Genomic DNA, 13,157 nt, shown 5'->3' with positions numbered 1-13,157 from the left:
CTCTGTATTGAGCCGATATAGTCGGTTCTCAGTAGTGATGCACCGAACCAATCTCAAAAATATATAGTGATACGTCACGTTTGTGTAACGTCATAAAAGCAATCGTTGTTGTAAAACACTCGCTACTCGACTACTCGATCATAATATATTTTGTATACCTTTAACACGCAACATAGATTTTCATGCTGTTGATAACTGTTTCTGCACAACATAATGTGCAACCTTATTGAGTATTTCTGGTTCAATGTGTTAAGAAAATTTCTTTGCAGACGCTGTAAAAAATCCTAGACTCTACTATAGAAATGTTTGCGACTTTTTTCGCCAAACCTTGCGCACTTCAATCGTCTGTTCAAATTTTGCCGTGTAGCATTTTTCTGACCGTGACCAACATGGGTCAGTGACTAATCTCACCACGCTGTTTGTGGCACAGTTTTTTACGCGTTTCATGTACGTCAGGGTCAGGGTTAGTGCAATTGTAAAACAGAACTCCGCTGCCTTTTCGCTGATACCGCTAAATTTTGGGCTGACAAGAAAAATGCCGATTGTGTCAAAAAAACCTCTCAAAAGTTAATTTGAAACAAAAGCATGACAATTGAAAGTTGCCCAACACACGTAATAACGATTTTAAAACTAGTTTAAATGTAATTTTGAAACGAAGGTTTGTACTAATGTTTGGCAAGCCGTCGTTATTTCTATTTTAAAAAGGTTCCCACTTAATTTAAATGCGCACTTTACACTGGCTGTTTAAATTATCTTTGAAGGAAGAATTTTCACAAACGTAGAGGCTTTTCGACTTTAAGGCCATAGAAATCATGTTATTTTTTATTTTTCAGAGCTCTTTACCGCCACCCAGCTGTGCGAACCTCATCTTCTGACCTCGCTGCCCAAACCGGAACTTCTATATTTTCATCAGTAAGTTACTGGTCAGGGTAAATACGGATGTATATATTAACTATTTGCGTCATTTTTATCGAAATAAATATTTTAGATTTTTGTGTGTAAAAATTAAGTCACAAAACAAATTTCGGAAAAGCAAAATTGCATGAACAATTTATTGCGTACCTTTCTATTTTCAAACGAACAACAATAAGTAGGCAATAAACGAACCCACTAATGTGTATTTATTCGCGAAGTTGGTGTATTTGATGATGACAACCTTTGGATAAAAACGTCTACAATAAACTGTTTTCGTTTTTTGCCATTTTAATAGGAATTCGATTCTTAATTAAACAACGCAACATAAAAAAACGTTTGGGAATCTTGGCGCTGTTTAATCTCTCCATTGGCAACATTGCTATGACGTGTAATTAACTTAGTTGATTATTTTTTTGTCAATAAACGTTTTATGGAACATACCAAGACCGCATACACCATGTTTACAATTTATTCATTACCACCTAACAGCAGTACAAGGAAAATGTCAAACAGTTCTAGTGGGCAAAATATTTTTACGTCAAGACTCAAGCGAGTTATACAGGGGACAGTGTTGCTTGGCGCTGTGCAAAAAACAAAAGTTTATTTGTCAAATAGCTGTGCTCGTTTTTTTGCAAGAACGTCGCTTAAAAAAACACCGGTGTACTCTATTCTATGGGGTGTCTGGAGCATTCATTAATTGTGTTCAATTTTTGGGTGAACATGCCATGTTAAGAAATCAAATACATAGCAAATCTACTTATCAGCAGTTTTTACAAACTGTTGCTACCACGCATACTATACAAACCCAATAAAAAGGTATTTGAGTGTATTTACCCTGTTAGGCCTGAAATAGGTGCAAACAATAACTCCATTTTTCCTTTGTTTATCGTGCACTGTAATATGCGCACTCAGTGTTATTTACCTTGATGAAGGCGACCTGTATAGGACGTCGAAACGTCGGAACAAAAATACATTTGCCAGAAGAGCTCTATAAACTTAATAAATCCATTGTTACGCCATTTGTTTATGTCCCGAGACAGCTTTAACAATCTCATGCAATCCGTTTCACTTTTCTTTGACAGAACGTCCCTCCTAATTCCGTTCAAACCGACGTAATAGCAGCGACGATGGCACCGGGTCAGCAGTTGTCCACTGTAAGTGCAGGTGCGCCACTAAGCGACCACGCACCCGAACAATATAGTGGGGAACCACCGCCAGTGGAACCGCTATCACAATATGCGACAGAGGAAGCTGTACCAATGGTAAGCTGTTGTTCACATTACAATTTTTTGGACTTTCAATTTTGTCTGCCATATTAAGATGAGTTAGTCACATTGCATTAAAACAATGGTCACGTATCATCCCCTTACTTTTCAACCCCTTCTATATGATTTTTTGCAAACTGTGTTATTTTATTTGAAACCTCCACGTTTCTTTGGATAAAATCAGCCACCAAACCGCCATAACTTTAAGTCCAAATAACTTGTTATTTATCTGGCGGGTCCCAGCCTGAATAATGTCGTTTCTGCATTGTCTTTAATCAACTCTAATGAAATATTCAGAACACAAGGGAATCGACAGACGAGGCTTCCGACCAAGAAGACAATCATCTTGAAATTAGCGACGATGAGGTTGCTAGCGGCGAATTCGTTGCATGGAGTGCTGATAGATCAGACGAACAACAAACAATGCCAACTGATCTGTCTGGCACACCATGTAACGCTATCACCCTTAACTCATCGTCGCCATCTAGCGGCGGACACTTGGGCGGTGATCATGTCACTAGGGGCACTGTGGAGACCCCGTCACAGTTCGAGTCTTCAATTCCGGCTGAGCGGATGAGTAAGAGCTTACCGGCTTCCCCGTCTAGTGCAAAGTCACGCAACGTGAGAGCGACAAGTGCTGTGAGTGATTCGACGGTTTGGGGAACATACGGCGGCTTAACGGAGGAAGTGGAGCCTGTATTGCCCAACCACAACGTCACAGGCCTTCCACCAGGTAAAAATATGACACAATGTTCTGATTCTGAGCTGGCCACTTTTTTTCTACTTTGTCGCAATCCTCTATAAAGCGGCTAAAGCATCACTTTTACACACGGTTCCGTTAGTATTGTATCTAGTTTCATTTGTTAAAGTCAATAAAGTTACGTTTAAAGTTATTTAAATTTCCACACTCAATTCCTAAACTACCTTGTTTCGGAAACGTTTGGCTGCAGTTGAGCCAATTAATCCACATACACTAGAACGTGAGTTTTTTAATTAACTCATGAAAACGTTTCAGCGAGCTCGCCAGCAATCGTTGCCAAAGCGATACGTACCAGTCTGCTGCCCCCACGTGTCAGTCCTACGTCATCGTCGCAAGCTGACGTCACGTTGGAGAACGGTGACCTTGGTCCAGCTTCGATCAAGGTCGAACTGCTTTCGGACGAAGATATCGACGCCGTCTCAGGGGGTTTCCCTGTCCAGGATGACGTCAGCAAACACGCTGACGTCACGGATGACGCATCCACAATCTCGAACAGTCTCTCAAGGTCACCACCCGACAAATCGCGTCGATCTTATGATTCCTACAACAAAGACGGCAATAGTGACTTCGAAGATCTAGCGCTGGACCTCAGCATGCCACAGAGAGCGCGCGCTCTTCGCTCTAGCGAGGAGGAGCAGGAGGCGCTCGTTTTAACGTCAGATGTGAAAGTGGGTGTGGCCGAGGAGGAGGAAGGGGCGTTGCCGCTTTTGCGCGCCCCGTCAGAAGTGAGCGTTCAAACCGGTCAAGATACGGGAAGTGAGAGTGAGATGGGCTACAGGGGTCTGGACCAGCAAGACTTGTATGGGTGAGTAACTGGTAGTTTGGTCCCAACTTGCATCATTCCCGATGCACTAAACTAGTCTATTCACTGCTCTGTTGCACATGATATCGTCAATAGTTAATTCATGTGATCCAAATCATGAACACGCACATGACTTTCACTTACTCCCATTTAAAAAACTTAAATTACCAACTATGACACCGCAAAAGAATGACGTAAAAAAAACTAAAAACTAATAATATATTGTATCTCAAATTGCTACTTTGTGGATAATTACAACTGGTTTAAGTGTTACAGCACACAAGCTATTTGTTGTGACAAAACACGAAAACGCGTTGTTATGTTGTGACGGAAATCTTTTCAATTATTTCCTCTCAACCATGTACAACACGCGCACTATGTAGTCCCAAACCTGCTTGAAAATCGCTAATGACGAAAACAGAAGGTTCGGGTCCAAAACAGAGTTATTTCTACATCTTATAATCGAAACAACTTGTAAATTGATTTTGATGGAAAAAGGGACAGTCGAACATTTTTTTTGCTACATCCAATAGCCTGTAAATGCGCGCCAAACCAAATATGTGAAGAATCCACTTCTCCACAATCACATGGCTTGCTTAATTACTGCAGAGCGTAAATTCCCATGGAAATTCCAGTACATTGTTTGCTAATGGACAAACACTTAAATGTTTTTTTTTTCGGTACGAAAGTTATTTGGACGCCCGCTAAAGGGGGTTTCTACTATCGCTGTTCAGTAACTTGAACCAATTTCTCAAAGAAAATGTCGGAAATAATTTACCCGTGACGTACTACATATACACGGCCGATGTCATAGTCAATGTAACTCATGGCATTTTAGTAGTTGTAGAATTATTTGCATTCAAATATGTTGAATATATACAGGGTTGCCAAGCTGTACTTGTTCCTAAGAAATGTCCTTATTTTGTTCTTGCGTCCTTATTTTCCCCCCAGTTTCAAGAACATTCATGTTATTTCGCCCGAGATTTTGCCAAAATGATTTGTTGCCTCATATAAAAACAAAAATTTATTTCCAACACAAAATAGGGCCACTGTTTTTAATTATTAGCACAATAACTTACAAAATTAGTTCGTGATACTCGGTTTTCTGTGAAAAATTAAGCGCTTCACAAACATAAAAGTCATAATATTTATTCAAAATTAGTGGCATAATTATGTAAAATCTGTTTCTTTTGGTGGGAAAATCACATTCTCTTCACAGTCATCCTTATGATTATGTTTAAATCAATGTCAACCCTGATTATACTGACTATTTACAAGGTCTTTAGCATTTTCCACGTCTTTGATAATGATTTTTTTTCTTACAAAATGACTTAGTAAGAGTAGACATGGATTTAAGAAGAAACTTGGTCAGAAACAAGACTGTTTTGTTTTTATCAAGCGTTCAAAATAAAGTCTACATCAACGCACACCCCAGCACAGTTTAAACTCTTACGCTTACCTTGTAGCATATCCAATGAGCTGAACGGCGGAAGTCAGAACAGCAACGACATGAGCTCGGCCGCATTTTCACGTAAACCTCGTCGCACCACTGGAGGGCAGACTTGTACTTGGCCGGGTTGTGGCCGATTGTTTCGTCATCGCAATATTTATGAGGAACATCAGCGTCTCCATGAACTTGGCATTCCAGGTAAAAATGTTCTAAAGTGAAATATGGAAAGTTAAGTTAATAAAGAATGTTGTAAAGTAGAGAAGGCTTGATGACAGAACTTTGCTTGGAGTGAAAATCGGTAAAATTATTGGAAGTATAATATTATAATTTTTTTATGTCAATTTGCCCCATTTTTTCACACTTGATTTTTAATTGGTAAATAGCTTTAAATACAATTTGACAATTAAAACGACAACAGCAGGTCGCCAATCTTTGATCTGGGGCATACGGTTTGGTTATAAGTAAAAACGGTTTAAAACAAGACAATTTCTCCAACAAAAAATTAATCCATATCACCAGAATAATGTTTAAACATTAACATGCTTAATATATAATCTGTCAATAATTTTTATTTTTCGGTTTAAACAAGCCAAAAAAATATTTTTTTAATTAGAACTTGAATGTGCTGCAACATTTGCTACAAATTTTATTTCCTGGAAATTAGGACAATTTCTTTTAACGTTTTTGGTGCAAAAGCAATGTTTCCGTCATGGAAAACGCTTTTAAGTTTTAATATCTCTCACCCAAGAATTACTTTACAGTTTAAATACATTAAAAACAACGAATCTCACCACATTACTACATCGAACTTAGCAATCACATTTAACCATTGACTCATACTTTCCGACCTGGTATAGCTCGTGGGCAAAAACGTGAACAACCTCAAAGTTTACCATTTTCTGGAATCTCAACACAAACCGAAACTACAAAATCTATTTTGAAAACATCTTTTAACATTCAACTAAACTGGTCATTGTTTTATTTAAATATCAGAAATAGGATTCCCAAAATCTGGGCCTAGACATTTTCTTAATATTTAAATAAGACAAAAATATTATAAAATATTACTTACTGGACAAAAATGAATTCACACAAAAATATACAAAGTATCAAAACGACACTACAAATTTTCTTTCCATATCTCATTCCATGACAATAAGTTCAAATTGCAACTGATAATTTCAAACAACGAAAAGGTTTAAAATTTTTGATTGAAGTTCGAAATCACCATTCGTCTGAACTATTGACTCGGTTATAAGGAAGCTGATTTTGGTGGACACATACTTATTCACAATTCGTGCAGTTCCTATCCGAAAAAAATGCCATGAAGTGCATTAACATATCATGCGTTGAACTGCGAATGCTTAAATTTAATGCCATACGTGATTTAACCGACCTATAACACGCCGTGGGTTTGGAAGTGGCCATTTTGTGTCAACTGACCATTCAGTTAACTAAGCGCTATTCGGCAAAAACGGTCATTTTTTGGTTTACAAAATATATATCTACGTTTAGGTGGGATTAACCCGACGGAAATAACTCTCAAAATTGCTTTAAAATTTAAATTTTATGATATATTGCGCTGGGAAAAGATTTCAGTTTTTGAAAATCGTTACAAGCCTTTATGGTGGTTTTACTTTTGAGGTTTTTATTTTGTCGAAATTACAACTTAAATTGGATTTTTCAGTTTACGTTCCTCAACAAATAAAACCGAAAATCCAAATAAAAGATATCCAAACAAAAAATTGTGGCTTGTATAAAAAAAATGTTCAAAATAAATTGCATCTTCGCAATTTCTTCCACAAACTTTTGGCAACAATAATATTTACCGATTTTCAACTCATAAAATGGTCGTTTACTTTTACACAAACAAAGCTTGTCTAAATTGAGATTTTAATTGGAACATATATCTGCCATAACTTGACATTATTATTCTGCATAAATCGCAAAACAACGAAAATATCTCTTAGGTTGACACAAGCAGTTTAATAACATTTTGGAAAAAAACTATGATCGTTTATTTTTTTGTCGCTTTTTATATTGTTTCACATCCCGTTTATAATGCAGGGAAAAATAAATAAATAAGGAAACCGTTCACCAGGGAAAAATAAAATTGGGCCTTATCTCTTTTTGTATTTCGGTAAATATTGCAAAACAAGAAAACATAATTTGTAAGTTTTGCATTGGTGAGCAGTTTACTACTTCACATGCATCGTCAGTTCGAATAAAATTAGTTCTCTTTAAAAAGAATGTATTTGCTTTAAAAAGCCTGCGCAAAATTCTTTACTTCCCAAACAAAAATAATAATTATATCACAGGCTTTCAAAGCGAATTTTTGCGAGGCCTTTTAAGTCTGCAGGAAAAAAGCTTAAATGACAGAAAACTGAAAATTATTTATTTAACCGAATTGTGCAACAAATCACTAATACAAATTTTACTTTTTTTCGGTGTAATGTTCTACAAACGGCCTATTTCATTTGCTCCAAACTTGTTTTCATTTACCGGCGCAAAAAATCATTACTGTATGCCAAAAATTATTACCAAGTGCGATTTGGTTTAAGACACACTCCTTGTTAAGTTTTTTCTGGCAAATTTACTTTTTGAAATTTAAAAACGCTTAAAATTCAGCACTTTACCAATTTTCGATTTTTGCTTGAAATGTTACAAGAATTAAAGTTTTAAACAACACGCGATTAAAATTATAAATTATAAAAAATATTCACTCAAGCAACGACATAAAATTGTCCGAAGCCAAAACTGCATGTCCGACAACACATTAACATTTCACTCAGATTTCCAAAGAAATAATAAAAATAATCTATTTCTACGTTTACCCCTTAGCATTTATAAATTATTTTTTATCAAGTTGACTGCTTAACGTTTTAAACCATAATTCAAATCGTATGACTCATTACATTCGCCACAAACTAAATTCCTTTAAACATAAACAACTTTCAAACTTAATGAATCCAAAACGCAAAAACATCTGTCTTGGGTTTACAAGCGAACAGGTGAATTAACGATGTAAATCAGCAAAATAAAGACCAACGCGCGTTACAACGTGTGCTCAGTCATCCAAAATGGCGACCAAACTGCGAACGCGGCTAAAACGAACCCTTTACCGTTTTTGAAAACACGCCCAGAGCACTATGTGGCCATTTTTGCGACCAAACCCTTTTTATACAGCGTGTCCACGTGGTGGAGGTAAAGCGCGTTTAATTTTTCCCGCCAATTTGAGCGGGTGCGCTGCGCCGGGCGAGGTCTTGTTCTTCACCAATCGCGTTCCGGGAAAAGGTGAAGCCGGAAGTTTGAACCACGTGTTGAGAGCGGTAAAAAGCAATGAAGAATATTTTCACGCTGTCCATATTAAGGCGCACTGGGCCGTTGAGGCGTGGAGCTTATAAGCAATCGTGGATCATTGATTGCAAAGGCTATATGGCGAAATTTGAAAAATTTAGATCTACTTTTAATCCGGCTTGGTCCCCTAACTATAACTTTTAGCAACAACAAAAGCACTCATAATTCACTTTATTTTGTCAAAAAAAAAAAGAATTGGTCAAAAAATAATGTTTCTTTTTATTTGCGTACAGAATCTATGCAAGTTGCCAATTTTCATTTAGCATATTAAGTTAAACTGTAGAAAGCCCCCTACAGCCCCAAAACAAGCTCCAACCCTTTCCTCGCTCCCCCAAATAGAGTTTCAAACCCAGTTAATGTTTAATTGTGGGCGTTCATAATGTTTAACACAGGGAAAAGATACCATTATAAGGCCACTTGTTTTTGTGTTGTTATATGCCCAAATGTTAACTCTAGGTCACAAATATTTCAACAGTCAAAACAAATATAAAAAATGAATGTTTCTTTTTTGAAACGCTTCTTGAAGAAACATAAAAACATGCAAATACATTATGAACTATATTCTAGTGGTTCATGTTTTTTGCCTTTTGTTACAAGTTCGCTAAAGTGAAACTTGAATTGACAAACATATGGTTTTAACTCCACACCCACACACACACACGCAGTTTTGCATACAGGGTTTGTGTTATGACATTTCAAACAAATGGATCAAACGGCAAATTTGAATACAGACATTGAGTGTTTTGGGTGCTTTTGCTACCAGGAAGTCACGTTTGACAGTTTATAGGTGCAAAGATTCAAATTTCAAAACAAAAAACTCTTGTTTTGTGCCGCCGTAACTTACAACAGGGGTCGGCAACCTTTTTTCGACTGCGCATCGTTTTTGAATCTGAAATTTTAGTTTATTAACCCCGGTATACATAGACAAAATGTTAAGCATTTATCCTGAAAAATTATATGGCCCGGTAACGAACTCATCGCGGACCGGCGGTTGCCGACCGCTAACTTACAATGTAAAAGAAAATGTGTTTAAAATAATAGACACAATCTGTCACATCTTTTTTCGTGCAACCAACAGTGTTATATGTTTAAAATGCGCCTGTGCGTGTAGATTCAATGGACGGTACAAAAATATGACACTGTACGCCTGCAGGCCTGTCAAGGTCGCGAAATTAAAAGTAGTGGTATTTTTGTCAGTAAATTTATATTATTGGCCGGAGTTACTGCTTAAGGCCAAATTGCAGAAGTTAGCATCTATCCGTTACACCCACAAGATACTGGAATTTCTAAAACACAAATTTACCTGATGTAAAAATGCCATTATGAAATGCCAACACGACTTGACTAAACAAAATACCTCTCTTTCACTTGTTGAGCAAATTTCAAAGTCACAAAACTTTTTTAGCTCCTTGCACACAAAATAGCGCTTCGCAGTGTACGACCTACATTGATTCTCAACACAAGACAAACTACTTGCTTACACACAAAAATAACGGCCTCCAATTAATTTTGTTGCTTAATTGTGGCGTCACTAACGAAGCGCGATAGCTTAACGTCCGTTGTATGCCCCTGCAAATTTAAGCGGTCATCAAAAATACTGGATCTCCCTGTTAAAGATTTATCCTTCGTTTTTTCGTATTTAGTTCGTTTAGTTGAGTCTATTATGGACAAAAGAGAAAAAAATAGTAATACAGTTGGTATTTGCGCTTTTAAACTACATATACAATTCTTCAAAAGGCGAAAAAACTACCAATGTGGTAAATAGATTAAATGTACTGGCAAAAATACAAAAAAATCGTTGACCCATTCTTAAAAGACTTTCTAGTTCATGCTGTACCTGACAAAGGAATTAATAAGGCCAAAATACAACAAAAAACACACTTAATCATACTCTAAATTGTTTCTTTTGCACATCTTTTTACTTTATGCAAAACTTACCTCTTGTCTTTAGTAGCAAGTCTATTCAATTGTAAAGCAGTTTAACAGCAAATTATTCATATAAACCTGAAAAAGCAAAATATTGAGTCAAGGCATTTAAGGCAAAATCAAAACTTTGTCAAGCTTTTAACCAAGTCTGAACTGAAAACTGAACCGAAATTTTGCGGTTTACTTCCCTAAAGTGATGTAACTGACAAAGTTTGCCAACATGTTACCCGTGTTTCTGTTCCTGATGTAGTGACCTCAAAGTATCTCGTAAAAAAAACCCGTTCCTATTTTCGTACGATTTTTCTCGCGAATTCTGCTTCCAATATCTTGTCAGGCAAAATTTCCCTCACCGCTCGACCGGTTACAATCGAACTCCAAACAATCACTAGGATGTATTGACGTAATATGTGAAACTCAAATTCCATTCAGTTCAGAGCAGTGAGTCACAAGAACAGCTTTTTAGGAACACATGCCTTTAGGCCTGCTAATATGACACCAATCAGTTTAACAGTTTAATTATTAATACAAACACCAAGGACATGCAAATCCTTGTTTAAAAAAAACAGTTTTCTAAGAATGTTTCAAAACTTTACATCTTTAAAAAAATCGAATCTTTTATTTTTTTCAACACATTTTCCAAGTTTTGCGAGCCTCACCTCTTAACCAGTCACCCAAGCCTGCTGACATCGTAACATTCTTACATTTTTACATCACGCCACATAACTACTCATCATAGCTTCCATAGATTGTTTCGGTGTCTATCCACACAACAAAAATAACCCACAACAAAAACTGAAACTGAAAATCGACTGTCAGTGCCAATTCTGCCTATTAATAAAACACAGATTAAAAAGAACTGCTGTCAGTTGCAGCAACGATAGTTTCAACCTCGTGAAATTTCTACGCTTTGGCGTTCAGTTATTAGGATGAAGAATAACATCCAACATTAAAAAGTAAACATGCTGAAACACATGAAACGACTGTTGGATCCCACCCACGGAGAATCTTACCACGTCAGGTTTAATTTGTAAATCTTGTTCAACTCAGCTATCTGTTTATACAGTTAGAGGCCCAACCTAACCACACACACACACAACACACAGAAGGTGATGGTTATCCAAAATGTGACTGACACATCAATCCAATTAAAAAATCTTAATAAGGAGGTGTAATGTGAAATATATTAACTTGCTTAGCAATATTGTTCATTAAATGAAAAAGGTGTACTCTTTAAATTATGGGTACAAAGTATTTAAAAAAACGTTGCTTATTTTCCCTCTGATTCTGTCCTAAACTGTATTAATTCCAGCTGGTACAACTATTTCTCTATTTTTCAACTATTTCTAACCACAAACCAAACCCACTCAGTGACGATAATCTATTAATTCACATTAAGGGCATTTTTTCATTTTTTAAGTGTGGTGAAAAAATATATTACTGGAGTTGCAACACAGATTTTCTGGCAGTGAAGCGATAATATAAATGGTGATAAAATCAAATTTATTGCATTAATGCAAATTCAACAACAAACACATTAACTTGTGATAAAAAATTAAGTTACCGCTGTTTTGATGGAGTATTTTACGCAAATCATTTAATGTGAGCAAACTATACGTCCTAAAATTCTTGAGGTACAGGCTAAGCGCTTAAACGTATTCACAAACACCTCAAGGGGAAATATATCCCGTTCATAAATCTCCACCGTATAAAGGGGCGCAACATGTGCATGGCAAAGCTAGCGGCTCGTTCTTGGGGCTTTCCGCTGTTTTGCAGACGTTGTGGCCAGTGTGTTTGACACGGTTCACTCCTTTCACCAGTTACTCTCTTCTCAACTCTTCGATACGACTAAGTTCAACTGAAATGGGAATCCCAGGAACCAAATTCAAAGAACTCGATCCGGTCGCCTGGTTTTTGGCGCCTTAAACATTATAGATCTGGTTCCTACGGTTTAAACTTGCTTGTGTGCGCCTTAAACATTATATACTTTGTTCTATGAGGCTAGATTCAAACTTGCTTGTTGGGCGGCTTACGTTACATAAAACATAATAGACCTGGTTCCTTTGGATTTAAGCTTGCTTTTTTGCGCCTTAAACATTATAGACCCTGTTCTTTGTGGCTAAATTCAAACTTTACGTTATATTGGTTGGTATTTCACATTTAACAAAGCGCGGTATGATAATTTTTTTAATCTATGCCATGTCTAACTGTATTATTTATGAATAGGCTTGTGGCAAGTGCTTGATTTAGTTATGTTTATATCTGTCGATTATGAAAACAAATAACCCGCTAATACTCTGCCAGCTTTAGAAATGTGCAAGCATTTTGAGTGCTACCTTCTGACGCGGTAAGTCATAATTCTCAAACAAAATGGCCGCCGTGTTCTAGGTCTAAGTTGACTGGGCGCGTTTTTATTTGATTTTAAAACCACAACTACGAACATTCTGTTTCTGTTTTCACAAACATTTTTATTGCAATGTGTAATATTTAGTGCGAGTTTAGGTAAACATAATTTTCGTGGACGAATTTGCTAAACTAGAATTGTTTACTACTCCTGGTATAATTTGGCAGATCTTGATTTAATTGAAGGTAAAACCTATTTTATTTTCCATTGGGCGAAAAACTCTATTTGAACAAACAACAGTTCTTCTTTGCTGCACAATCGTATTTGTTTGGCATCACACT

The 13,157-nt window shown here is 36.7% G+C and overlaps 1 protein-coding gene across 1 annotated transcript in view; it reads left to right on the top strand.

The window, feature by feature from the left end:
* Positions 1-13,157, top strand: part of LOC145238535 (uncharacterized) — a 31,624-nt gene that overhangs the window by 13,729 nt on the left and 4,738 nt on the right. Inside the window, exons 7-11 of the mRNA XM_080101732.1 lie at positions 834-912; positions 1,998-2,177; positions 2,478-2,913; positions 3,196-3,745; positions 5,209-5,390. Coding sequence (XP_079957858.1) covers positions 834-912; positions 1,998-2,177; positions 2,478-2,913; positions 3,196-3,745; positions 5,209-5,390 — 1,427 coding nt within the window. The remainder of the gene's footprint in view (positions 1-833; positions 913-1,997; positions 2,178-2,477; positions 2,914-3,195; positions 3,746-5,208; positions 5,391-13,157) is intronic.

Source organism: Phallusia mammillata, chromosome 7 (genome assembly GCF_965637545.1).
Source record: "Phallusia mammillata chromosome 7, kaPhaMamm4.hap1.1, whole genome shotgun sequence".
In the NCBI taxonomy this organism is placed as follows: Eukaryota; Metazoa; Chordata; class Ascidiacea; order Phlebobranchia; family Ascidiidae; genus Phallusia; species Phallusia mammillata.
The sequence above is the reverse complement of the archived record's forward strand: the minus strand, read 5'-3'. Positions and strand labels throughout refer to the sequence as shown.